This window comes from Manis pentadactyla, chromosome 14, assembly GCF_030020395.1.
Source record: "Manis pentadactyla isolate mManPen7 chromosome 14, mManPen7.hap1, whole genome shotgun sequence".
NCBI lineage: Eukaryota > Metazoa > Chordata > Mammalia > Pholidota > Manidae > Manis > Manis pentadactyla.
This window is the reverse complement of record NC_080032.1, coordinates 19,196,153-19,223,620: the sequence shown is the minus strand read 5'-3', so window position 1 is coordinate 19,223,620 and position 27,468 is coordinate 19,196,153. Positions and strand designations below refer to the sequence as shown.

At 50.2% G+C, this 27,468-nt stretch overlaps 1 protein-coding gene and 1 long non-coding RNA gene across 3 annotated transcripts; one reads left to right on the top strand and one right to left on the bottom strand.

The window, feature by feature from the left end:
- Positions 1-589: 589 nt before the first annotated feature.
- TBX3 (T-box transcription factor 3) lies at positions 590-14,326 on the bottom strand. Of its 2 annotated transcripts, XM_036929376.2 has the most exons (8): positions 13,013-14,326; positions 11,158-11,425; positions 10,179-10,238; positions 9,769-9,915; positions 7,753-7,829; positions 6,466-6,623; positions 4,432-5,108; positions 590-2,682 (listed from the first exon to the last, which is right to left on the bottom strand). In XM_036929376.2, the coding sequence occupies exons 1-8, from the start codon at positions 13,399-13,401 to the stop codon at positions 2,221-2,223; spliced, it is 2,238 nt and encodes a 745-aa protein (XP_036785271.1). In that variant the 5' UTR covers positions 13,402-14,326; the 3' UTR covers positions 590-2,220. The 2 variants fall into 2 exon arrangements, with proteins under 2 accessions (XP_036785271.1, XP_036785272.1); XM_036929377.2 differs by lacking the exon at positions 10,179-10,238.
- A 357-nt stretch (positions 14,327-14,683) lies between these two features.
- LOC130680580 (uncharacterized) lies at positions 14,684-17,663 on the top strand. Its single transcript, XR_008993600.1, has 2 exons — positions 14,684-15,432; positions 17,392-17,663. It is a non-coding gene; the product is annotated as an uncharacterized LOC130680580 (long non-coding RNA).
- Positions 17,664-27,468: the final 9,805 nt, after the last annotated feature.

Below are 27,468 nucleotides of genomic sequence, written 5' to 3'. Positions count from 1 at the left end.
CTGGGGATGGGACCTCGTCGGGGCGCCTGGGATAAGTAAAAGACCCCGGAGTCGAGTGGGAGCCTTTAGTCCCCCCCACTTCCGTGCCCTAGCGGATTGCCGCCCTATCGGGCTGCGAGGAGATCCTACTGGCTTTTTTGGCACTCCGGTGCAGAAATATTTTGGACTTGTAGTTTCCAGATCAACGTGAAAAGGGAAAGCGAGCCTGAAAACGAAAACGTTTGCAGTCCTCCAACATATTTTTGGTCGGACTCGTGTGGGAAACTGACTTAGGGAGCCGAGCATTCTTTTTCCCACTATAACTTAAGCATCTGAAGTTGCTATTCTATCCAATTCTAATCAGTCTGCCTTCCGTCTCTCGTTTTGCTCCCTAATGTAAAGGAAAAGTAATTTCAGATTGAAGCGGCTCCCTTCGCCCTAGTAAGGGACTTTTGTTTTTAGCTTTGTAACTTGAGTGACATCGCATTTCGGTTCAGTGGGGGCGGTCTTAATTACTTAAAGGCAAAGGGAAGGGAATAGAGGAAGCCAGGAAAAAACACTCCACTTTCAGGGCAGTTCCCTTAAGAAAGCACTTAACAGGAGGCCCTGAGACATTTCAATAAAAATTTATTGAAATTTCAATGATGTTTTAAAGAGAGGGGAAAAAATACAGAAAAAACAAAGAACTCATCAACAATTATAACACAAAATATACCTTCATGAATTTGTCTTTAAACCATCTCTCAGCACCTGACTTTTGAACTGTGAATATATCTCTATAGGCACCAATTTCAAAAACACCATCAATATTGAAGACAGTAGTCAATTCCACTTCGTTTTGAAGAAATCAGAGACTAGCAAATAACAAAAGAAAAATTAGAAAGTCAAACCACAGCCTCTGCACTCCCCCCAACCCCCCCAAGCAATCTCAGAACCACTCCTTAGTTTTAAGGAATTTAAGGTGGAGCCGGAGTGGCACCACCTTCCCAATTTTGGGTGAAACAGGCAATAGCACTTCCCCCACTCCTGGACATTAAAAAAGAAAAAAAAATTCTTGCAGGCAACTCTTTTGAAAGTGTTACTGTTGGTGCATAAGTGTGTTTCCTAGTGTTAAAAGCGATCGTGTGACCTTGAAATAAAACGGATAAAGGAAAACACCTGACAGCTGCAATCCTATTTACATAGAGCTATGTACAATGTCAATAAATTAAAGTTTAATTTTCCAAGCATTCATATTCCACCTATTTACAAGAGTTATCAAATAATTACATAAATACTTTGTCTAATAGTCTCGCTTCTTTTTTATTATTTTTTAAAACCTTGTTATTGCATATACAGGAAAGAGAAAGAACGGCCAAAGAGAGCCAGGAATCCTGCCACAGAGCTTAGATAAAATAAATTCATTTTCTGTGTCTTCCCCACCCATTCCCCTTAAAACCTCCCCCCTGGGTGTTGCCATTCAGAGGGTAGAGAATGGGGGAAAGGGTATGGGTTATGTTCTTTTCTCTCTAAAAGCAAGCATCCAAAATAAAGACCACACGTACATTACTGTGGAACATGCAAGAAGAGACCTATAGCGGCTCTTAAAACATCACAAGAATATTAAAAAGACACAGATTTCCTTAATAGAGACTAAACAAGGATGGCAGCGACTTTCCTCCCCCAAACAATGCTGCTCAGTCATTTATTTAGAACTGATATGCAAGTCACTATAAAGTTTTTAATCTTCACATTAAATCATGTGAATGTATTCATCTGTCCCGGGTATTTTTTTTTATTTGTCTTGTTTTTGTTTCTACTTGACATGGTGAAGGAAAAAAAAAAATATATATATATATATATATATATATATATATATATATATATATATATAAATCTGCACTAGGGGAGAAGCCTTTCAACACCTCCCTCCTACTGGGCCAGGCTACCTTTTTCTTCCCACAGCAACCAGACCAGCCTGGCTGGAGATGCTCTGGACATACATGCTCTAACTCCCACCGCCAGTAAGCTCAACGCAACAGACATTTCCGAGCCCCAGAATCTCAGCCAGATCCTAGATATATAAACCCCTCCAAGAAGACAGGGCCTGTTTCTAGCACATTCTCTCGAGGAAGTCCAGCACCCCTTCCCAGACATAAAGAAGGGCTAATCTCACTGCACGCCGGTGGTTTATTTTACATCCAACAAAGTGCACTGCAGACTTGAGTAGAATGGAATGAAGAGACTTTTCTGGGGAGGGACTTATGGGGACGCGCTGCGGGACCTGTCTGGCTTGGCTTCCAAGCCGCTGACCAACCGCTGGATGCTCTGCAGTTCGCTGGTGGCCGCCTCCTTCTCAGGGCAGAGTTTGGGCGACAAGGACACGGAGCTGGAGGAGAGAGTGGAGGAGCGGCTGTTGAGTTCCGAGCCTGAGTCCACGGTCACCGAGGCCGGGCTGGCGGCCAGGGCGGCGGCTTTGCCGTCCAGCGGCCCCCCGGCAGCGGCCACGGACGGCAGGGCGGTGGTGAGCAGGCTGCTGCTGTCCGGGACCGGCATGGGGATGGAGTAGGGGCTGTAGCGCAGCCGCGGGCGCACGGCGTTCAGGTTGAGGAAGGGGTGGCGGTGCACGGAGCTCGAGGCCGCTGCAGAGGAGGCAGCCGCCGCCGCAGCCATGTACGTGTAGGGGTAAGGGAACAGGCTTCCGAAAGGCGACATGGCCAGGCCCTGGGGAAGGAAGACGAGGAGCAGCGAGTCAGCCCAGGAGGGGCCGTGCAGTGGGAGGAGCTCCCCAGCCCCCATCCTGGGACTCTGGTTAAGTCTTTAATCTCTCTCCCCGGGTGGTGGTCCGGGGGAAGGACACTCAAGAGTTCTCTCTCTAGGTCCAAATCTTAGCTGTCTCTCTGGGCCCAGACTGCACCGCCCACCCCCACCCCCCGGGCCTCAGCTTTCTTACGGGGAAAAAAAGGCAAATATTACATAATTCATACACTTATTGCGGACTCTGTGGCTATTAACTGAGTTAATAACTTGCAATATGTTATCCAGGGCAGGTGGTCAATAGGGCTGTTAGAGAGCTCATCAGGTCAGTTGTTGCACCTGCTAAATGGGGCTACAGAATCATTCTACCCGACAAAAGTAGCTGAGTGAAAACCAGAGGGCGTAAATGAGTGGATATAAAATTTTTTTCATGCTTGCCTCACCCTCATCCAGCCCCTCCCACTCCAATTCTAGAAGCTTCTCAACTGAAAAAAATCCTTAAGAAAAAAATAATCAGAGAGAGTGGAGGACAAAGGCAGAGAAAAAGAAATAATCTAGCCTGATTTGCTGGTGTTACAGGTGGAGAAACCCAGGTAGGCCCCAGGGGTGCAGGAAGTCACTCATAATTTGAAAGCCAGGGGTCCTGGCCTGGGCCAGTTCTCTCTGTCCCTTGCCTTGGGTACTATTAGTACTTGTTTGCCCAGGGAGCCCCTTGACCACCTATCACCTGCTCACCTATGACAGGGTCTCCAGGAGGGGCTAGCAGAGGACATGGGAGGCAAGATAAAGGCCAGAAGCCAACCCTTTTCTCAGTTCCCTCCTCCTCCCAGAGGGCAAGGCCTATCCTGCCTCTTGGCTCAGGGAAGGGAGACAAATGTGCTCAGACAAAACAAAAGGCACGGACGTGCAGAAAACCCCATGGAACCTTCTGCCTTGTTCAGAGTGTTTCCAGGGGTCTGAGACTTCTCCCCAGCAGCCCCACGCCCCAGTCCAGCTGTCTGAACCATACATAGGCCATCAGGGCTGCCCCAGACCCAGCCTGTCCCGTTCCTGTGACATCTTCCACGTGTGCACAAGCCATTAACCCTTTGGGGACAGGCTGGCCAGCCTGGGGTGTGGGGCAGGGGGAAAGCTTCAAATGGGGAGGAAAGGCTCAAGACTCCACTCCCACCCAGGGGTCTCCTCCCCTCCCCAGGCCATGGTGGTCCCCTAGTCTAATTCCTGGGGGAGGAGATACTTAAGAGATATTCAGTTCTGAAGTTCAAGTCACAGACTCTGAAAAAAGGCCCTGGAGTCAGACTGCCTGCGGGTAGGGCCCCTGCTCCACCACTTCCCAGCTGTGTGACCTTGGACCTGGCTCAACATTTCTGGGCCAATGCCCCTTCAGCTATAAAGTGAAGGTGATAATGTACCACCAAAGTCAGACTAGACTGAGTACTTAGGCCAGCGCCTGGCCTAACATAGCGCCATATAGTTACTATGATTGCTACAGACCTACTTGGCTGGAAACATCCCTTAACTTAGAAAAAAAAATGAAGTTTTTGGGGGAATGTGAGGTGATGATAAATCAACGATTTAAGCTTAGCACCTAGTAATTATGATGATGATGATTAAAAGCTACTAGGCAGGGGGGCTGGGTGAGGGTCTGGCATCAAAAGGAGGGAAGCTAGGTGCATGGAGGGAGGGGCAGGGAGGCTGAGGAAGGGCAACAAATACCTGAGAGGCCAGGACGTGCTGCTGGAGGTGGAAGGGCAGGGTGGCCGCCGACGCCCCAGACAGTCCCTGTGCCGCGGCAGCAGAGGCCATGGCAGTGGAATCCAGGCCAGAGACACCGGAGGAAGCCCCGGACACGGTGGCCAGCAGGGGCCCCATGCCTGCTGCCATGCTGGAGAAGGCGCCCCCCATGGCGAACTGGCCGGGGTGCAGGAAGAGAGGGTGCCCGTTGAAGAACTGCTGGCCGGCCAGGCCCGGGGCGAAGCCGAGGCCGGGCAGAGGACCCTGGCCCAGGTGCGCGGTGGCCGCGTCCGTCTGCACGGTGAGCGGCGCGAAGGCCTCCTTGCCCGGCAGCGCGCGCGCCTCCTCGGCCTTGGACGTGGCCGCGCCTTCGCGGCCCGGGCTCCGGCGCTCCTCGGAGCCCAGGCCGCGGGTGCTGGACGAGATGGTGGCCGGGCTGTGGCGCGAGTCGGGCGACGCCTTGTCCAGTCGCCCGCTGTCCCGGGACCGGCCGCCGGGATCAGCCGCGAAGAGGTGCGACTTGACCGCCGGGCTGCCCTTGTCGCGGGACGGCTCGTCCGACGTGGTGGTGGAGATCTTGGCTGCGTCGCAGGCCTCCGGGCCGTGTTCCTCTTTGCTCTCTGCCTCCGCGTCGCTCTCACCCTCGCTAGGACACAGATCTATGTGGAAGGGGAATAAAAGCGGAGTGGAAGGGTTTAGGCTCAGAATTGGGCCGGTCAAACTCCAGTGGCCAGTTTGAATCTCAGCTCTGCTGCTTATGAGCTGTGCAACCCCTGGCCAGCGCCTCAGCCTCTCTGTGCCTCGGTTTTCTCATTTGCAAAGTGGGAGTGACCATACCTTACAACTTTGTGGAAGGATTCAAAAGGATTTATGGACAGCAATGACTCTAAACCATTTAGACAGAGCTGAACCCCTCTTCCAAAAGACCCTTTCTCCCCATTCGGTGGTGAATTTTACCATTTTTTACAAGCTTCCTACTGTGTCAGACAAAGCCTGTACTCGCCTTTTCCCATTTGATTGAAAATTCACTTAAAACTACCCTAAAATTTACTGTGGGAACACTTTCTAGTTACTATCCGAGTCTTTATTCAGGGAGCAGTTGAGATCAGCACCTTCAGCAAATTTGTGAATTCGTTCAGAAGGATTTGTTTGGAGCGAACTCTGACGTCTGAAGTACACACCCCTCCCCCAACATACACACACTCAACTGAGTCCATCCGTTTGCTCCTGTCCCTATAGACAGCGATGGGAGCGGCGGCTCACTGCCCCAAGACAATCATACATTCTCTTCTGCTTTCGCCCCACCCTCTGTGGGTGTCCCGCCAGAAAAGGAGAAAAAGGGATCCTATTTTATGTTTAAAGCTTAAATGGATTGAACACATAAAGGATGTGCATTTTAATTCACTTAAAAACAGGTTTCTTCCCAATGAGAGAGTGTGTGTGTTTCCAAATAGTTCTTGCTCTTTAAACACAGGAAACCAACTGGGGCTTTGAATCATGTCATGCCCTCCCAACTCTGGTCCCCAGTGTTCCATCTCCTCGCAGGTCAACTGTTGCTCTATGGCTGAGTGTTTTCTCGACCACCCTCCCTGTTCCAGGTGACAGAGAATCAATCCTATGCCTCCCCAGCCCAGGAGCATTTTAACCCAGAGTTCAAAGACGGTCAAAAGCCAGCAGTTGCTTGGCGGGCTGTCTTGGTTGGAGGGTGAGAAAGAAGTGCTCCAGGCTTGTTTTCAAAGCTGTCCCCACTGAGAGGAAATATGAGGGAATGTACAAACAGACACCCCAGCCCTAGCCAAATCAAGGCTTGGAAGAAAGGGTTCAGAGCTCTACTTTATACTAGCTTAGGGAGGGCAATACACCTCATCACCCTCGTCTCAACTTTGGTTCCCGTTTATGGACTTCTAGAAGCCTCTGGAGCTTTTGAAGGGCAAGTTACCTGGTGCGCGCCCCCACCCCCAATGCTTGCAGCCCTCCACGACCTGGAATGGAGACCTTAGAGGTGACCAGGCTTACCTTTGAGGTTCGATGTTCCTACAGTGGAGACAGCTGGAGATGAGGACTGAGCAAAGCAGTTGAAGGCTGCCTGTTCACTTGAGGACTCATCAGAAGTGCCATTCTCCTTTTTGTGTCTGTCATCAAACACCCTCATGGATTGCAGGGTGAGCTGTTTTCTGTGGCAGAAGCCCACACCCAGCCTTACAGAGCAGAACATACATTTCCCCCCTTTGTTTGCCTCACCCTCTCCGAAGAGGCACACACACACCTCACCCTGCCTGCTGCCCACAGACAACACTAATTCTCTGAAACTTGCTTGCCCCAGGGCAGCCACATAGACCCAAGCATTGTTCTTGACCCTGTAACGGGGCTGAAGAGTGTGGCACAGGGGTTAGGGAGGAAGGAAGAAGGCTTTAGTTGCATTTATTCAAGATCAGGGTTTCATTAGGGGAAGAGCATTGGCTTGGTCTGTGAAATTTTGTTTAAAAGCAAAAAGCAAGAGGGAAGCCTGAGGCACCCAGAGACAGCTGAATAGCCAGGCTTACAGAGAGAAGAGAACTGGGTACCCAAACCAGGGAACACAAACAAGCCTGCAAACTCCCGCCTGGTTGCTAAGATTGGGAGGAAGTGGTTATTTCATGGTGCACTTTACTCTAATTGTTTCACCAATACATTAATCATAATCAGAGTAAAAAAAATCTATTTAGCTGTTAGAAATTATTTTTCAATTCCCCCCAGTCCCCACCCCCAGGAACAGGTTAAATATTTGGACTGATTTTCTGGATTTTAGAGATTCTTTGAAAGTGAGAGGGGGAGGGGAGAGCTTCTTTCATATACTATCCAGCTGTCTGCTTAATGCAAAATGATACATGTATCCGTGAAGGAGGGAGCCATAGATTTCTCAAGGGGCCTCAGTTCTGTCTGATGGTATTTGCAAGACAAGATTGCAAAAATTCCACAGCATTTTGTGGATGGCTTAGTCCTTTCTTGGGACCTGCCCAGGATGAACTTAAATTAATTAGGAAATAATAAGCTTCTGTATATAATCTGTTATCTTTGATACTTTTCTTCCAGAGACCACTATGGTGTAGCCTAGTTAATTTCCTTTAAGGTAACATGTAGGAGGTAGAAAAAGTTTTGTCCTGAAATCAGCAAGTGTGTGGCAGAGGGGGAGTAGGTTATTTCCCACCCTCGCCACCCTTCTCTAGTGCTTCCATCCCACTTCTAACAGTTAAAATTTGGGACCTAGACAAGTGATTTTTTTCTAAATCATCTGTTAAATAAACAATAACTGTCTCTGCTCACCTTTTTTCTCTCCTGCCATTTCCAGTGTCCCGGAAACCTTTTGCGAAAGGGTTGTTGTCTATTTTTAACTGAGTTATCTAGAGGAGGAGACACAAACAAGAAAGAGACATTGGCCTCATTTTCTAGAATGTTTTTGGGGGTGTTCCCCCCAACTCAACAGTTTCCTAGGAATTCGACTGCCAACAGAAGTCATTTGGATATGCCAGGTTAAAGAGTAAGGGAGAGGAGACAATGGCTGTAGTTTGGAGGGGCCTGGGTCAGGGCAAAATCAAGGGAAGCTGTACCATAGCTTGCATCTCCCAGAGGAGGCCAAACCAGGGATTCCAGGCTGAAATAAACCCGCCTGGGAAATGCCTCATTCTTTTTTGGGGGCAGCCAAGAGCTTGGGCTTAGAAATGGGAAAGTTGTCAAACTTGTCCATGGGGACAACCTGTAGATCTTAAAATTATGCTTTCATTTTGACTTTTTTATACAATGCAGCTAATCATAAAAAAAAGGTTATAGCATATTTCCTGCCCCCACCCCCAACACACAACATACACTCCAAATCTTTCCTGTAAATCTAATAAAATGATTTATGGGGTTTCACCACTACTCTTGTGAGGGAGTGGGTTTGATTTTTTTGCTGGGCGGGGGGCAGTTTGGAGGAATTAAAATTACTGACAATTACTGATGTAAAGGGCCTGAATAACCACTGAAACATTTATTTTCATTGATATGCTCTGCTACCATGATTAGAGAAGGCCCATGGCCGCTTTGATCAAAAGTGTTACATTTTATTATTACATTAACAACTTAGAGTCACAGGCTTCTGGGTCTAAAAAGAGCACGCATTTTGCACGCAGAGGAAAAAGGCCATAAAGGCCATAGTATGTAATCTTTCAAATCTCTTCCCTTTGGGGGAAAGAATGATATATATCGATTTCTCCAGAGGTGGAAAAAAAGGCCCCTTGTTTGGATTCTTGTTCTTGCAATAAATTCCTCTATGCAAGATTGCCGAGAGAAAAGGTGCTGATGGTGTAGTCTAAGGGAACACACCTGGAACTCCGCTCCAGCCAGCTGGAGGACCCTCCCACAGCAATAGTGAATTCAGAATGCAGGGTGTTGAATGGTGAACTGGACTGCCATTGAGGTCTGGGGTTCAGAGTTGAAGAACAAGGGTCCTGGGTTGCTCCCACCCCATAACTACCTGCTGACAGCCAAGGGGACTGGTCAAACAGCGGCGAGACACTTTGTGTATCTCTGTGCAAATGCCCATGACCTTCAGGCCACCATAGCTTTACCTACCAGGTGCAGCCTGCTGTTCCATATGGGATATTCCTAATCCCCAGCCTCAGACCCAAGGGAGGAAAAAACTTCAAATGAAGTAGTGACTTTGGTCACCTCATCTCAAAAACCTCAGACAACTTGATTAACATGACCCTGTGATCAGAGTAGGTTTTTCCAAACACACACACACACACACACACACACACACACACACACACACACACACACACACACACATAAAAAACACAGCAGCATAGAAGGTAATAAAAACCAGACCAGCTACTCGGGATTTCTGGCTACAGGAGAAAAGCTGGTCTCTACTAGGATCCTCCTCCCAGGATCTTGAATGGCTTTTGCCTTAAATTTTTAGCTGGTTCCTTTCGAACCTCAAATCTCATTTCTTAATCATGGAAGAGGCTGAACCTCCAAACAAACAAGAGAAAGCCTGAGGAAGGGTGGGGTGGGGGGCGCTCCCTGTGTCAGTGGTTATAGGAGCTTTTCCCTGGAAAGTTCGTTTGACGTTTTTGCGCGCAGTACTGGATTCCTAGCTGGTTGATTGTTTTCCTCTCCCTGCCTCTGCGATGTCCCCTTTCCCCAAAACCTCCAAGGAAGGTCAAATCACAAAAGGAAACTCAGATTCCCATCCCAATTCTCTCAATTCTCTCGCAACTTTCTCAACCTCACCCCAAACAGCTTAAAGTGGAGGAAAAAAATATCCCCGTTAAAAAGAAAACCTTCTTTGGTCACCTTATCATTCTGGTATGCCGTCACAGCGATGAATTCGGTTTCGGGGAACAAATATGTCCGAAATGTACTATAAGGAAGTTTCAAGATGTCATTGGCTCTCACAATGTGGAACCGGGGCTGGTATTTGTGCATGGAGTTCAATATAGTCTGCAGGGGCAAGGAGGAAGGGAGACACACATCAACAAGGATTTAGGAGAACCAACAGGATCTTAGGACCCCTGCCAGGCTGATATCTACCCCACCGATGGGTACCACTCTTGTACCAAGCCCACCTCCTTGGAGTACCTCTTTGGGTACACTCCGCTCCACAGATGTTATCTTCTGGAGAATCCAAATGGCTCCTCAATTTCCAAAAGGGTCCCCCCACCCTCACCATCTAAGGTTCATTCATACCTTGAACCCTAGCCTACCTGAGTACCAAAACTATAATTCCCCTGCCACGTTGCGTGATCACTTGGGAAGGCCAAAGTCTTAAAAGATAGAGAAAAACATGCATTTTAATTTACAAAATGATCCAGTCCTTTAAGCGCCCACTAATTGACGAGCCCAATCCACTTAAAGCCCTAAAAGGTTGAACTCTAGAGAGGAATATTTATGCCTTAATCAAATCAAGGGCTTCAAATGCAATTCCTGCCAGCTGAAGATATTTCCGCGCCATTCGCGTCTTCCTGGGCCTAATCTTTCTGCTTATTCCTCGCTTATCACTGTTTATTTTATTGAAATGCTGGGGAGGGGTAAAGGCGGGGCAGGGGAGGCCCTTTGCTTGACTTTTACAAGCAATCCAAGCCTCCTGAAGTTTCTAAGTACTCTCACACTGAATCCATCTATGCCCTCCCAGCACACACAATCAAAGTCTAATTTCTAGTAAACTTGACATTCACCCAAGCCCAATTCTTTTTTAGCAAAAGATTTTTTAAAAATCTCTTTAAAAAAGGTATCACACCCTTTAACCAAGGTAGTCAAGACTTGGAACCTTAAAACTCTCCCCAGAAATAATATGGCCGGTTTCAAAATAGAAGCGTGATATCTTAAAACAAGTCCTTTACAAACACATAACTTTAAAACTGATTTTACATCTAAACGATTGTTTTTTAACTTCACTGTCAGGATCAGGCATTTACCACGACCTGGAATTGCCATAGAACAGGAGCCAGTAAGTTTTCTTGTTCTCATTTCTTTTAGAATGCCAGGTCTTTCATTATCCAAAGTGAAACACCCCAAATCCTCTCTCCAGCTCTGTTGCGGATTGAACAAGTTGGCTACACTTAGCAACAGAGAACAAGAGCGAAGTCTGAGCAAAAATCACTATTTTACATAGAATGGGGGAAACACTGCCTTTGCTAGAGTGAACAAAGAGAAAATTTTATTGAAGGGAGCAATGGAACTTACAAATCCGTGTTTGTCCGAGATGTTGTTGGTGAGTTTCAGTTTGTGGAAAGTGACAACTTTGGACATCCACTGTTCCCCGGTAGCAGGGCTGTCTGGGTGAATGTACATTCTCTTTGGCATTTCAGGGTCAGCCTTACCGGCCACCATCCACCGAGAATTGTGAAATTTATATCGACAGTCATCAGCAGCTATAATGTCCATCAGCAAAATATATTTGGCTTTTTTATCCAGCCCAGAACATCTTACTTTAAACGGAGGAAACATTCGCCTACAATAGGAGAGAAAAGAACAGAAGAAAGAAAAGTAAATCACTCAGATTCTTGGGTTGGATTCTGTACCCTGTTTAAGCCAAATTTAAAACTCTCTACTGTGATTGATGAGCCTGTATGTTTCAAAGTAGGGCCACTGGGTGCAAAATTATTTACTTCCACAACAGAAGTGTTAAATATACTCAATTTCTCTATCTTTAAATGTCTCAAGATTCAAAACAAGTGAATTGTGGCACTGCATTTTTCTGTATTGGCTAATAATTTCTTTATAATTTTTTCTCTGCATGACTTTATAGATTGCCCTTTCTATACAAAAATTCTTGCTATGCCTTTTCCTGTGGGTGTCTAGTTCTGAACAGTTTAGGGTAGGATTTTAGTTTAAGTGCGGTCAGTCAAGGCTAGAATTTTCCACCACACATTGATGAGAAAATGTTAAACTTATCAAGGAAATAAACATCAAGTTGCACGGGTAACAGCAATCCCGCTGCTGGCGAAATGAAACTGGACTTAGGTGAGTTCTCAAAGTGAAATGTGTAGATCGGGAAGGACTCCCGGGCCTGATAACCAATCTGCCCAGCGCATTGCTAACTAACTACATTCCCCCAACTCCTCAGGCCAGTCCAAAACTGCAAGACTGTACCATCAGCTTGCTTTTTATTTTCCAGAAGTGTTGGCATTCTATACTCTTGACTTAAAAGGAAGCACTTCACTCTGGGTCTTCTGGGTTTGAGGAAATCATGCCAAACTTTAGCCTCATTTAGCTTAGAAAGCTGAAGATGCCAAGAGAAAGGGATTTCACGTTTATTCGTTCAACTTGATGCTTTGATCGACTTCAATGCCATAAAAAAATCACTGATTTTAAATGACAGGCAGGTCTCAGTCAGGGAAGGACCTTTAAACATTATATAAAAAATAGCCGATAATATCAACACCTAAAAAAGCAGCATGTGTCTTCCCACTGCCACCTTGGGTCTGTGAACATAATCTTAATTATCCGAGATTGCCTCTGAACTCCCGGATTACAGATATGTGAAGCAGTGTGGACAAACAGACCCCAACATCCTTCGATTTCTATCTGTCCCTGGCAGCCACAAGGCTTAGGCCCCCTCCAGACCCAGAGGCTAGGCTGGAGGACAGAAAGGGCAAGGGAACTAATGTCAGATCTCCCAGTACCACACACACAAAAAAAAGAAAAGGGCTTTAAGTTTTTCACTTTGCAAACAAAATGAAACAGACAAAAACACAAATCAACAAAGACATGAGGATGTTCCAGCGAGGTTTGAGCAGTTCCTGCAGTATGGTGTTTTTCTTTCTTCCAGCAGAGATGTCTGTGCTCCACTGAAAAATTCTATCTATCTTGCAGGGAACCCAGGATGCAGACTTAAGTAGAAAAAGCTGCCTGCCAGGTAAACTGAAATTTCCTGCCACTGGGGTAGTGCCGGGGAGTCTCTGTACACAGCTTTTGCGGAGTTAAGTTTTCCTCTAAGCTCAAATAACTGGTGAACCGACTGTTCTGGGAAGGAGAGAGATTAAGGGACGGAAGAAGCCCTCAGGAGCTTGGGGGAAGGGGCCTGCTGTTTGCTTACCTTCCGGACTTGGTAATGACCATCTCGGTGCCCCGCTTGTGGAACTGATCCCAAAGTTCTTTGGCCTCGAGATGCACCTTGGGGTCATCCTCCACCTCTTCTTCGGGCTCCATGGTCTTCAGAGGCCTCAGATGCGCCTGCGGCCCCAGGGACGAGAAAGGGATGCCGGTCTCGGCCGCCCCCACCAATTGATCCATGATCGGCTTGGCCAAGGCGCCCGGCAGCGAAAGCGCCGCGGCGCCGTTGGGAGGCAGCGTCAGCGCGGGGAAGAAGGGCGGCTGGTGACCCAGCACCGCGCTCATGGCGAAGTCCGGCGCCCGGTGAGGTAGGAACGGATGGTAGGCCATGCTTGTCCCAGGAATGACCGGATCTCTCATGGAGAAGCTCATCCACTCCAGGCGGGGCGCTGGGCTCCAGCCGGGGACAAGTCCGCAGCTGCTGTTTTGTTTTGTTTTGTTTTAACAGCAGCACATAGTTTTTTAAAAAAAGAAAGAAAAGAAAAAAAGTGGGGGAGAATCACAACTAAAGCACTTCTAAGGTCGGGGGGGGGTGTCTTTTTGGAGAGGAGAATGCCGCTTTAAAGAGGGCAAGGCGAGAAATCAGCAGACATAGTCGCCTGGGTGACCGTCCTGGAGCCTGGCGTTTCTAAAAGGCTCTCCTGGAAGTCGGTTTCCGAGGCGAGGGGAACGAGCGGCGTCTCCACTCGCTCCCAAGCCCTGCCGCTTCGCTCGGAACAGACACACTCCAGACCTTGGTCCCCGGAATCGCTCCAGCCCCCAGTTCTTTGTTGCAAATGCGAACGGTTGTCCGCGGAGACTTCTTGCCTTTTCTTTCTCCTCCTTCCCGCGTTCCCCAATCTCCCGTCCTCTCCCTCTTTCTCGAAGGAGGCGTCTGAAACTGCGCTAGACCCGGCTTCAACAGTGAGCAGAGCGCGGAAAAAGTCTCTCCTTAAAAAAAAAAAGGGAAAAAAAATCTCTGATTGAAGCCCTCTTCTACCAGTGCTATCAAAACTTGAACTGCAAACTGGCTTCCGTCCGCCGTCCTCCTCCTTCCTCTGCTCCTCCGGAGGGTGTCTCTGGGTTCCAGTCCGAATCTTGCCTCCTCTTCTCCCGCGCCTGTCTTCCTTGTCCTAAAACGTGAGCGAATTTGCTTCCTAAATCTGCGTCCAGGCGCGCAGGGCAGGGAGGATTTAGGGGGGAAAAATGAGAAGGGAGAGAGAGAGACGGAATGGGCGAGGGAGCGAGCAGAGGGAGGGAGCGATAGAAAGCGAACCAGAGCTCCACGCCACCCTCCTCCGCCTCTAGAATTCCCCGGGCGTCTGCTCGGCGGCTCTAGAAGGTCGGGCTCTGCTGTGGGCTGCGGGGAGCCGGAGGCCTCTTGATTGGCTCTTTGACGCTTTCGGACCAATTGTGTGGCTGCATAGGCGTGGTTTTCACAGGTCGAGTGCTGTGGGATAGAGCCGAGTTATAAAAAGAAGGTGTCGGAAACTGTAACGTAGCAGCGCCGCATCGGTACTACTGCCTGTCCTGTGAATATGTCAACATGATCAGAGGGCGGGCGGGGAGCCACTGGGGAGCGCGCGCACAGAGTCGCCTCTAGGTGGCTTATCGAGAGATCGCCTCAGCCCCAGAGCTCGCTTGCTCTCGCTCAGCCCGCGTCTGAAATGCCTCAGTCATCCAGCCCGGGAACGGGGGTGGAGGCGAGGCCAGCGAGAAAGGGGGAGCAGGAGGGAGCGAGTCAGCTGGGCCAGGAAGGCGGAGAGAGCGCCGGGTGCCGGGCAGGGGCGCTCGCCTCTCGCGGGCTCGGCTCGCTTTTCCGGCCGCCGCCGAGGCCGTTTCTCTCTCCTGATTGCCCTGTAACCCCGACCCCGGGAGAGCCGGGCGGACGGCAGAGCATTCTGCGAGCTGCCCTTCAGCCGCTGGGCGCCACGAAAGCCGGCAGCGGCGACGGAGAGGCGAGCGCTGAGGACAGGCTTGCGCGCTCTGCAGCCCCACGTGGAGCCAAGCTCCGCCCGGCCGCCGCTACAGAGCTCCCGAGCTCGGGTGTCTCTCGGTGCCGGTCACCCCAGCTTCTGGGCTCGCGGGCTCAAGAGCACACGGATGCGGCCGGATCTCAGTCCACGCGTGCAGGGGGCTCCCTCTCCACGGTGCCCCACACGAAACCGTGCGCGGAGACCCAAACAAACCCCGCACACCAGTACGCGAACACGCGCCAGCACACTGGGAAAACACGTACACGCAAACACGTACACAGCCTGCGCGGCGCGCCCTGCCTGCACTCACTCGCCGAGGAGGACTCGTGAGGTTTGGAAATGCATTTATCAGCCCTTTTCGATCTCGTCTTCCATCCGGATTCGGGCTCTCGGGATTACACCTGGATGTGCGCGAGAGTGTATAGGGGAAAATGGAAATTTGGACAAAGTGAGCGCAGCGAGGCACTGGGTTCTGGGCCCGTCCCCGCCAAGCCGCTGCCCTAGCCTCGGCTCGGTGCGGAGCTTCGGGTAGCCGGTGGGCGAGCTGGTAGGGGGAGGTGCGCCAGTCTTGTATCTTCTACTGGCATCGCACTTATCTCTCGGTGCCTTAGTTCTTTCTCCACCCGGGGACTTATCTAGCCAGAAGTCGGGGGTGAATTTGTAAAACAGACCGTGAAACGCCCCCACCCCAGAGGCGAGGTGACTGGTTCCAGTTCGGAGGGGGAGGCTGATGATGAAGCGGTGGGAGGCAACCCGATTTTAAGGATCAGACCGGTTGCTGAATTGGTAACTTTTACAGCAGGACCCTGTCGGGGTCAGAGGATTCCCCAAAGCCACGTTTCTCGTTTCTGGGGGGGCAGTGAGTTGGGCTGACCCTGCTTAAGTTGGGGGGAAATCTTGGAGAGAATGTTCTTTTAGCCTTACAGGGTTGAGACCTTTCTCGAATGGAAAGGGCTGACTTCGGGGCCTAGGGGGTTAAGAAACCCCGGGCTTGAGATGTGTGTGCATCTGTGGGTGTAGGCAGCTAGCACACTCCTCTGTACATTTTGCCTTGTGGACCCCCTAAACCCCCCAGCTCCCAGACTCCGAGGTGGGAGCAACTGGAGGGTAAAAACGCAGTTCTCTTGCGGGCCAGCCGCGCCAAGAGAGGGGTGGAACTTTGGAGGCGACAATCTTTTCCAGCCTCGCATTTTTGACGCACATGGTTAAGAGCGGTTGGCGCCAGCGCGGAGAATTCCCTGAAGTCACAAGAGAGAGTAGAGTGGTTCTGCGAACTCCGTCTGACTCGCCGTCTCTCCCTTTTCTTTCCCTTTTGGTCTTTCTCTGGCGTCCTCTTGGTCTCTCTGCCTGTGGTTGAGAGGAGAAAGAGGGAGAGAAAATAAAGAGGCGGCGGGGCCCAGGGTGTTGGCTCACGACGCCCCCGCCTCGATGCTGAGGGTGCCAGAGGCCTCCTTGCACGGACGACCGAGGTCACTGCAGGGTTTCACAAGTCTCTGGAGGCAACTCCCCCCCCTCCACACACACACAGTGCTCGCCGCCTGAGCCTGGGCAGCTCCGCTGCGCTATCAGGAGCGGCCCCTCAGCCCCGCGATCTGGTTTTGCCAGCACCGGAGAGCCAATCTCTGCCTGGCCGCTCGGAGTAGCAGGAAAGCAATTCCAGAACTACAACGTGACTGACCCCCTCCTCACCCACTCGGTGCCCCAAGCGTCCAGATGCACCCAAAGGCCCCTGGGCATTCTGGCCTCCTTCTGTTTGGGACGTGGGAGGCAAGCTTGCTGAATTTGCTTGTAAAATTTATCAACTGGCTTGTGGCCTCATCGTGGACGCAGCGTGGATGATTTCTGCCCCCCACACTGCCCCTTCCTTCAAGTGCCAATTTTTGCCCGTAGCTCGAACTTAATTTAACCCTGGGTCACCCCACTTGCCACTCCTGATCCCCACTCCCACTCTAGCGCGCAAGAGAGGGGCGAAGAGGAAAGTTTGCGGGGTTCTGAATCGAAAATGTCGACATGTTGCTAATGGTCTGCAAACTTCCGCCAATTATGACTGACCTCCCAGACTCGGCCCCAGGAGGCTCGTATTCTGCAGGGAGGCCGCGGTAACTTGGGATCAAAAGCGGGAAGGTGCGAACTCCTCTTTGTCTCTGCGGGGCCGCCGCGCCCCCCTCCCGGTGGGTGATAAACCCACTCTGGCGCCGGCCGTGCGCTGGGTGATTAATTTGCGATCAAACAAAAGCGGCCTGGTGGCCACCGCACTCGAGTTAAACATTGGCTAGCGTGTTACGAAGACCTACACCAGGCCTGGCAGCCGGGGGAACCGAGAGGTTAGCGCGCCCCAGGCCAGGGCTTTAGGCTCCAGGCGCAGGCTCCACACGGGCTTTTTTTCTTTTTCTTCCTCTCTTTGCAGACCCCTTGGTCGTCTCTCTCTCTCTCCGCCTCACTGCTCACTGCTCAACAAAAGACACACGGGAAACACTGAATGAGCCTGCCCCTCGGAAGAGTCTGAAAGTGGTGCGTTAAGGGCAGGAGAAGCGAGAAGAGACCCACCTTTTGGATCTCAGAGGGCCCACGGAAATTTTGGTGTCCTCCAAATATTCCTCTCTACCTTTTGCAGAAAAAAGTTTTCACTTAATTGTAGGCCTGATTATTTTCTTAATTAAAAAAACCCACTTCTCTATATCTGTAACGCTTGCAGCCTTTAAGGTGGAGTAGCGCGTGTGGTATGTGTGTGTGTGTGCGCGCGTGTGTGTGTGGTAAAGCAGGGAATGGTCAGAGGAGCCTCAGAACAAATTTCGTATTTATACCCTCTGAACGCACACAAATGCGAAACCAAACCACCTACCCTCGGCTCAGGCCACGGGTTCGGCAGAGAAGCCAGTCTTGCCAAAGAGCCGCATGGGGAACCTCTTCCAGATCCCACTCACCCCCATGGCAACGCCTGCCTCAGACTATCAAGGGGACAAACCCACCCTTTTGTGACCGAATCGTGTTTATCTGAAGTTTACAAAAAAAGAGGGGGAGGTGGGGAAAGGATGGTGGGTAGGCGGGGTAGTTTACTTTGGCAAGTTTGCTGTAAATATTCTCTTCAGCATGTGTGAGGTCTGGCGAGGGACTGCGTGACACGCTTAGTCCCTCTTAAACTTTCACCCCCGTTTGCCGCTGAACTTCTTTCAGACTGAGGTGTTGCTGAATCGGGAACTGTGTTGACATAAGGACATCCTTGTTTCTCCAGGGGTCTGAGGCCTAATTAAGAAGTTTCCTACGGGGTGGGTCAATACATAAACTTTTACTGGGGAGGGGCTTTCTGGTGTCCTGGCAGTGTGCACAGGGCTCCCTATTTCTCCCCAGTGCCCCTGTGCACTGGATGCGGGCTGCCTTTAGGGCCCTGGCTTCCCCTACCTGGGGAGGTGGTTTCCTTGTGGTGGACCCCGGGGAGGCAGCTCCCTGGCCAGGGTGGCAGTGGGTGGCTAGCTTACTGTTGGTGGTTCCTCCTCCAACTCGCAGACAGCGCTCCTCTCCCCACATTATTAGCACTCCTATGCTACCCCAGAACCCTGACTCTCCTGCACACAGAGAGCTTCTGCCCAGAACTGGGAGGCTTGATTTGTCTTATCTCCTGGAGCTTCAAATTCACTCCCCACCCCAAAGACTTGCCGTAAGAGCTTTGCTCCCTGCAGGCCAGGAGGCAGTGGGCCAGTCTTTCCAATGGAAAATCAACTTGCTCCTCTTTCTTGCCTCCAGGGGCAGGCTCAAGCCTGGGGGCTGGGCCACAGGAGGCACCCCCCTTCTGTCTCTGCCTCCCTGTTCATCTCCCTTCAGGATTCTGTGACTGCCACCTGTGATCATTCTTCCTGTTTCCTTCTGCTTTTCTCCTCTCCCTCATATCTACCTTGTTCTTGGTTTTTATTTGTTCTTATCTGTCTCTATGCCCCAGCCTTTAACTTCCCTTGTTCTTTCTGTTTTTGATTTTCTCTCTTCTAGTCTTTCTTCTTTTTCTCCCCTTCTGTTTTCTCTGGCTTTCTTTGTCCTTTCTAAATTCTCTCCTGCCTCTCTGGATTTCTGGATTGCCTTTGTGTCCTCCCCACCCCACCCCCACGTTTTCCAGTAACTATGGCAAACTGGAGATTCCTCTCCCTGGGGATTCAAGCAAACATCTACTCCTCGTGCCCTTGGCTTGGAAGATAGGGTGTCCTGAGAGATAGAAAAGAGTTAGGTTCATTTGTGTAGGTTAGAACTAGCACCTTCTTTTGGTATCCCCAAACTCACCCTTTACCCTGAGCTGACTCTCACCCCTGTTCCAATGCTTTTTATCTCTCTTCTCTGTCTCTCTCTCTCCTTTCCAAGGCAGGAGTCCAGGCTGATGGGCAGCATGTTGGGCCCTAAAGCCCCAGATTCTGACCTCTGCTTTGTCCTAGCAGCACAGGGCTTTCCTGTAAGGCACATTTCCCTGCCCTCTGACAGCCCTCTAAATTATTGATCAGGGCGATTCGGTGCAAGAGTCTGAAGCCTGTGTGTGTGAGAAAAGATTGTCAAAGTTGTCTAGCTTGGGGAAGCTGTATTTTTAGTACAGAGGTTCACTTTGGCGCCAGCTAGTTTATGCTGTTTCTAGAACTTCATTCGTTATACACTTAATCCATGGTTATTATACCTCCTTTAAATGTAAATATGTTTTTGGCAGAGGCAAAATGAAACGATCTCACCCTCTGCATTATTCTTATTAGCACCTACCTTTCATTAGAGCTGATCGCCCTGCAAAATGGCACATTTGTACATGGGTAGTGATTTAGTTAAGTTGGAAGGAAACAAGGTGGGGCGGGGGGAGAGAAATGAAGGAAGTATGTGTGTGTCTGTTGGGGAGAGTACCTTTGATACATTTGCGAAGGCTTTTTTCCTCTCTCAGGAAAAGGAACTAATTGTGGTTTCCTAATTTCAAACCAATCTGTGTCTTCAATGCTCGCTTTGTGTGTTTTACCCAATTACTTAAAAAAAAAACAAGATAATGCAATGGACGTTTCTTAGTCCAGCAGAAATGAATTCAGGAGGAAGAAGCCAGGAATTTTTCCCCTCCTCTTATCTCACCCAGAATCAGCACAACGCAGGCCAGAGCTGACTTGGGCCTCAGGCACTTTTGAGCACACAACACCTTTTTTCCAACATCCTCTTGCCAGAGTTTCAGTCAAGACAGGTAAGGGTGTAAATGGTCCCGCAGAGATTTGTGCCAGGAACCTAGCTTGGGGGGTAGGGGGGTCTAGGGACAGAGTACTTAAAATGGGGGGAAAGAAAAATACAAAGACATACTCTCCAATCCCCGATTGCAGATTGAGGGTTTCATTTGAATGGGAGAATTTACATCCATGGTTTCCTGCTTTTGCTTCTTTGCATTATTATTGGTATTGTTAGGTGCCAGGGGCATGGGGGCAGCGGGATCTCATCCTGTGAGGGCAGCTGGGGCAGAGGGAACTGGGAACTCTGTAAGTGAGAGGGCATGGCAAATTAAATGGCCGCTACTGTCAAGAAAGTTGACAGGCAAAGAAAGATCGGCTTCTCCAGATCTGCTGAACTAACTGTCCCCCTGTAGCCACAGACACGTTTGCTCAATTTGAGTACAATATCCATTACTATTTCCCGTACTGGGTTTCAATTAAGGAGGGTGAGAGCAGAGAGGGAAGGCAGGAGATAAATGGAAGGAACACTGGGCACAGAAGTTGTGTGTGTGTGTGTGTGTGTGTGTGTGTGTGTGTGTGTGTGTGTGTGTTTCCTTGCTCGTCTTTCCATTTCCTTCTTGCCAGCCGTCCAGTCTGCCTGTCTTCCCGAAGGTAATGTTTTCCTGTCTCCTAAATCCAGTAGAAGATAACTCACTTTGTAATTCTTTCCTAGCCAGTGAAGCCCCCATGAGATGTAGCTGTCCCCGTGGCAGCTATGGCTTTGGGGAGGGGTTTGCCTGCCCTAGTAGGCTTGGGGTTTGCAGGATTGGGGGCATGTGAGTGTGTAAGGGTCCAGGTTTTACTGTTATATTGAAAACGGATGAAATCCCTTCTCCCTCGTGCAATTCTATAGAAAATATAACCCTGTGTCATTCTAGGGCACAGGGTGGTGGCGGTGGTGGTGGGGAGTGGTTTCACCTGTTTCTCTGGCATTGCTGGTAGGTAGGGAACTCGGAAGCCTGCTGCCAAGGCCAGAACTCAGGTCCTGGAGATCCTGACTTCGGGCCTGGCCTGTCGCTAAGCAGCTACCCCTTGGGCCCAGGCAAGCCCTCTAGCCAAACTTGGTTCTCACAATTTGGAACTAAGCACCGGCTTCTCCACAGGCTCTGCCCTCTGTGGTTACTGACCCTGCACCGTTGCCACAAAGATAACTGGGGAGGAGTGAGGGGGGCTGCTCCTCAGTGTCACTCTTAATTACCTGATGACCTGGATAGCCTCCTTTTCCATGTCAGCAAAAGAAACTTGGGGCCTCAACAATGTGACTTTAAGTTGCTCCCAACCCTATCATCCTGCCTCCACATAATACATAACGACTCCTGCATGAGTCCTGTGGAATATTCAGGGAGGAATCTGTGCTGGCTGGAGGGAATGTTCTCTCCCTACCAGCCTGAGCTAAAGGCTTGAGTGAAAGTGGTGGCCTTAGAGACCCCAGAGGCCTTTAAAAGCCTCCAGCTTGGTATTTGAACACCTGAGGGCAAGAGAAGTTTCTCTCTTCTTTCTTTTTACATTTTTATTTACATTTTAGAGGAAGGAGAGAGAGGGAGGTAGAGACGCACACACACACAGAAAGACAATATTTTGGAATTGTAAGAGCGATTTTCCTAAGAGTTGCTTTTGCTGGCGCCCTGGCCTCAGTTCATTTCAGCTCCAAGCCAAATATTAAAATCCTTCTGGCGGGCGGAGAGGAACCGCCTTCCCGGTCTAGCAACCTGCCTTTAACTTTGTTCCAATGTCCTTTCCTCCTTTTCTTTGGAAAAGGAAAACGTCGGGTCCCAGGAAAGAGTGGGAGACAGCGGCAGCCCAGAGCGCCCCACAAGGTTCTTTTGGAGGCGGTAGTTTCTGCCCCAGGAGATTTCACCTACTGCCGCTCCCCCTTATCCCGGTTCCAAATACGGAAGCTGGACGTGCCTCTGAGCGGCTGCAGGCCTGGCCCAGCGCGGATCCGGGGAAGACGCTCGCGGCCTCGGGCTACACTCGCACCCGGGGAAGGAGGGGCCCGGGGCTGGGATCGGGCCCTAAACCCCGCACCAGCAGGCGGGGGTGCAAAGGGGGCTCCGGCAGGCCAGCCTGCCCTGGCCCTCGGTGGCCACAAGGTCCCGCCAGGCCCGGGAACCCGCGACCGCCGGGCATCGCCTTCCTGCGCTGGTTACCTGCCTACTTTCAACAGCTACCGGGCGGGGGCAAGGCGGGCTCCCGGGTGGTAACGAAGACCGCGCCGCCGGCCCTTTTCTCTTAGAAAACCAAAACTAAGGTTGCAGGGATTCAGTTAGGAGCCCCTCGCCCCACCCCTCAACGCCCCATTTGTCCGAATTGTCTCCATGCTGCACTGATTCCTACCCACCCCTCCGCAGCGCTGGCACAGGACAAATGGGGGTGGATAGTAAAGACCTTCAGTGCGGGGCAGGGTTGGGGATGGGGATCACCAAACTAAAAGAGACTCGAGCACTCTCGTCTCAAAGTGACGGAAACAGCGATTTTTGGGAGATAGCCTCCCGAGAGAAAAACAGGGCTCAGAGGGAACCAAGCTGAGTCCGGGGAGAATCTTCCGGCGGAGAGAGGGTGGGGTGGGAGGGAGCCTTCTCTTCTCCCACCGCTGGGGTGTGTTTTTACATGTTTTCTCAGCAGCAAGTTCTATAAACCGGTCAACCCATGCTGCCAGCCCAGGGAGTTTGAGGCTTCCAGTGTAGACGCCTCTCTTTCCCACTCGCCCCCCTGCAAGCCAAACGCTCAGGAGACAAGGGGCGGGGAGGAAAACGCTACCTCCCATTTCTGAATTGGGGGGTGCATTTGCTTTTGAAATAGCTCCTCTTGTCTTCAGACGGTAAAATATGAGTTCCCCACATGTCTGAGTCTGGTCTTCTGGTACCTCAAGCAGAGTTTGGTTATGGGGTGGGCGGGGGTGAGGGTGCTGCTCTAATTACCTCTGAGCTGAGTGGGGGTGGGGTAGGGGATTCTCTCTTTTCAGCCCAGCTCTGCTGGGGTGCCGGGGCGCATTATTAAACCCAGACGCTCCATCTAGGAATTGGGGCCATGCGGAAAAGATTTACAATTAAGCCAATTGGGGCTGAATACAGCCGTCCAAAGCTTGCAGGTGTAAATAATGCCTTCTTTTTTTTTTTTCTTCCTTTCCAAGCGGCTTCATTTCACCTTCCAACCCCCCACCCCCAACCAGGACTCTAGTCCTTTTGAGAGAAGGGGAGGAGGAAGGACAGTGCAGGCAGTTAGGATTTTTCTACCGGACAAGTTAAAATATGATGTTGCACCCACTTTTATGTCTGCATATGAATGCCGTGAATAACCAAGACAGGCTCCTCTATTAAATTTCTCTGTCTAGGATTCGAGAATTTTTGGAGTCAATGAAAGGCCTTTTGAGTGTGGTTAAAGAATGGGACATATTTCTGTAAAACAGGGATATTGGAGTTGAATTATTATATAAAGTTTTTTTAGTCGTAGAGATTGGGTGAGGGAAAGTTTAGAGGCAAAGGAAAGTCCCTTTAGTTGGGATATCAGAAGATTGCCCCAATCTGAATCTGGATTATAGGTGGGCCTGGCTTTCTGAGAGCAGAGCCAGGACCCTTTCTAGAGCTTCAGTTTAGATCGTCTGAATGTTTGGAGAGCTTGCTGAGCTGAGCATGGATCCAACTTTAAGGCTATATGTCACTGCATTATTTAAATGTAATAGAATATGTATGTGTGTTTCTAAAATGTTCTATGTGGGTATAAGTGTGTACATATGGACATTCCAAGTAGCCCCAGATATGAAATTAAATCCTAGATTAAAAATGCATTGTGATCACACCCCACAGGCAGACTCCCATTTGATCAACATAGACAGAGTTAAGTTTGTTTTGCAGCTACACAGTTACTCCTTTTCTCTCGGAGCAATAAAGTCTGCCTGTTACAAATTACTAGGGAATTGGAGAATATGTCCAACCCCCCATCCCCAACTGTTGTTCGGTGTTTTTAGTCTTGCACTAACCCGCTCAATAATATATGTAATATGTGTGTACACAGGCACTTTTCCAAAAAATTAGCGATAACATTAGAAGAGTGATGTTTTTCTCCCTCTGCGCTGAGGAGTCAGTGCGCGCTGAATTCCACTCTGGAGACCCATCATGGGGGACTGACACCCACGGGGATCTCGTGGAGGTTTTCCAGCCTGGGTTGCATGCAAGGGCAGGGAGTCAAAGTGCCTGACTCCAGCTGGGAGAAGGTTATAGATGTAGAATTAGGGAGGCAGGACTTGACATGTCCGCCTCTAAGGGAGAGCAAGCGTCACCGAGCCCCGGATGAACTCCCCCTAGAGCCAAAGGAAAGTTCCTTGTCAGTGATGGCGCAAACGCTTAAAAAAAACCAACCACCTTTTTCTTTCTTTTTCTCCCTTCTTAAAAAAATCCCCTGTCCAGTGCATATGTTGGGCATAAATAAAAAGGGGGGCGTGTTGAACGCTGGGTGAACCCGAATCGGCCTTAAGCAGGGCGGGGAGGACGTGGGGGGGGGTGTAGGATATAGATGTACCTGGTTTCAGGAGGTGGGTGGGTGGATGGACTGCTTCCCACTTGGAAACCTCCGCACCTCGCTTCTGGAGAGGCTCTGAGGCTCTGCGGAGGGCGCCCTGGTAGTGTCGCCGCTGGATGGCGCTCGGGGGAGACGTGGCTGGCTGACAGACGTCTCCGCGTGCCCTGAGCGAACCTCGGCCAATGCGCGCGGAGTGAGGACCTCGGTTTTGAGCTTCTATAGTGGCAGCTTCAGATGCATCAGGTTGCAGAAACTGCTCCTGGAGGCATGAGATGGAGAGGGCCACCCGGAGTTCTGCCAGATCTGGAAGCTGGACCCAGAGAGGCTGGCAAGACCGGGGATATGGGGGAAGAGGGTTCTCAGGGCAAACTTGAGCCTCATTCCTTAGGTACGACTGCACGAGCTCCTTTTTACCAGGAGAAGTGTGCTTGTGTGTGTGCTGGAGGAGTGATTTGGGTGTGAAGATAGGAAAAGGGTACACGGTTTACAGAACCTCATGGTCCCTTGATTCCATTTGCAAAGGCCAATCGGGTGCATCCCAGCCCACGCGAAATCGGAGTGGCTGGCCTTACCAGCCCGAATTGTACCTGAACTGGGAAACTCAGGGTTGGGTTGGCACTCCAATCTAGTGTGTGTCCAGGGCACCTTGGGGACACTGCACATTTCTAGATCCACCCAAGTCCTCATTTGGAAGTGTCTTTGCTGAAGGAGCTGAAGACCTCAGACTGGCTGTCCCGCTGTGTGAGGAGCTGTGGATTACAGCACTAGGAAGGATGAATCCACACAACATTTACTGATCTCATACCACGAAGCAGGCAATGCATTAGACTTTGCAATCTTGTCCAAAGTTAAAGAGCTAAGAAAGGAAAAAAGAAAAAAAATAACCAAAGATGTTAACAGTCTCCTTGGTCTGGGTAGGAGTGTCTAATGTTATGTCTCTATTTGGCAAGCTCCTGGAGGAATGGGACTCATCTTATCTCCAACTCTGATCACAGTGCTTGGTTACTAGAAGTGCTCAGTAAATAGCCTTTCCATACAGGAATGAAAGTCACCGAGGAAAGAAAGAGAAAGGGACCAAAGCAGATTCGCCATGCATTTGAAAACAATGACCGCTGTCAAAGTGCATTACCAGCATCAAACAGAGCTGCTACCCCAGACAGATTCTGATGTGTAAAGTGGTATAGTGAGAAGAAAGGTTTGGCATAATAGGTAGAAACATCTATTCAGTCATTCCACAAATATTGATCGCTGGGCTTCTCTGTCCAGGTACTCTGCTAAGCACTGGAGACACATAGGCAGACACGATATTGGTCCTTCCCAGCTTGTTGCTTGCTGTCCTGAGTGTTATTCACTGCCATGAACAAGAAATATATACTATATAATTCACATTTTAAAGATGAGGACAATGGAGGCCCAGGAAGGGTGGGGTGGGAGGGGGCTTATGTGTAAGGTCTCAGGGCAGGAAGGCCAGGCTCAGTCCGGTGCCAGCTCTTCTGTGTGCTGGGGACAGGTAGTACTGGGTGGTTTCTGCACCCGGGAAGAAGTAGCATCAGGGAGCCCTGGAATTCCCAATGGGGCTGCTGTACAGACCCGGACCCAGTGATCATCGCAAATGCCCAGCGTAGGAGGGAGCTGTCTACACCCTGCCGCAGTTGCGTGCAGGGCTTCCGCAGATACACTCTCCCCAGCTCTGAGCTCCGGGTTGTGATGTAGGATTTAACCTCTAGACTCTACTGTCTTCCGAGCAGCGTGTACACCTTGCCTAGGGTTGGGCATTACTGCCTCTCTTCGCAGACAGGATACTGCGCGAAAGATAGCCTGGGAGTCTCAGCCCAGGTCACATTGCTAAAAAGTAGCATCAAAGAAGCCTCTACTGTCCCTCCAGAGCTTGGAGTTTATGTTTCTGTGCAGACTTCTTCCCTCCAGTGCTGAGTGGTTTGGCACACGCGGAGGGTTGTCAAATGTTAGTTGATTGAATAAACTAATTCGTGGGATTTTTTTGGGGGGTTGTTTTAAAAATAGTACAGAACTAAAAAACGAATCAATGATCGAATAACGAACGGGCAGTGGGGTGAGAAGCTCCTCGTTTTCCCAATGTGTTGCATAAGTGTGGGACCAGCTTGGACTAACGCGTGTCCTTGTTCAGCAGCGGGCCGCTTCCCACTAGCTTTACAAAGGTGGCTGTGATTCCCTTCCGTCTGTATTTTTGTCCTAGACTTCGTTTGGTTAATCCATGGAGGAGACAAGCTGACCCACCCACATTATTGTGAGGCCGATATAATCGACGGGGTCTTTCACGACCGCTGGGAAACTACACTTGTCGCTGCGGTCTTCACCCAGGTTTCAGGATTTAGAGTTTCTCGCTTAGCGCTGTCGTTACTCAACTGGTGGGAAGATGGCGGTAGGTGGGCTCAAAGAAGCCTTCAGCTCAACCGGGTGGACCTCTGGAGACGCCAGGCCGGCAGAGCGCTCTCCTCGCTCACCCACCCGCGGCGCTCTCCAGGCTCACGGGCAGATTTCGTTTGGGATCCCCGCCGCGGAGTCAAACATCGGATTGCTGAGCCGCAGGCCCGTTCTTCTCAACGCTGGGCTCATTTGCTAAATGGGTTTGTTATAAAATGCTATTTATTAGAGAATATTTGTGAATATTGCAGGAGAAAGGTAATGTTCTGAGAACCTTCCCACACATCAGCTCATCAAACACAACGCTCCGAGGAGGCCAGCCTTCCCATTTTCCAGATAAGGAGACTAACATACAAAGA

What these genes read in the sequence shown, in the direction of transcription:
- TBX3 (XM_036929376.2), bottom strand. Translation starts at nt 13,401, where the DNA reads ATGAGCTTCTCCATGAGAGATCCGGTCATTCCTGGGACAAGCATGGCC. An exon ending in AATGGCAGGAGAGAAAAAAG is followed by an intron (nt 6,624 to 7,752) that starts GTGAGCAGAGAC and finishes CTTCTGCCACAG; the next exon opens with AAAACAGCTCACCCTGCAAT. An exon ending in AGCACGTCCTGGCCTCTCAG is followed by an intron (nt 2,683 to 4,431) that starts GTATTTGTTGCC and finishes TTCCTTCCCCAG; the next exon opens with GGCCTGGCCATGTCGCCTTT.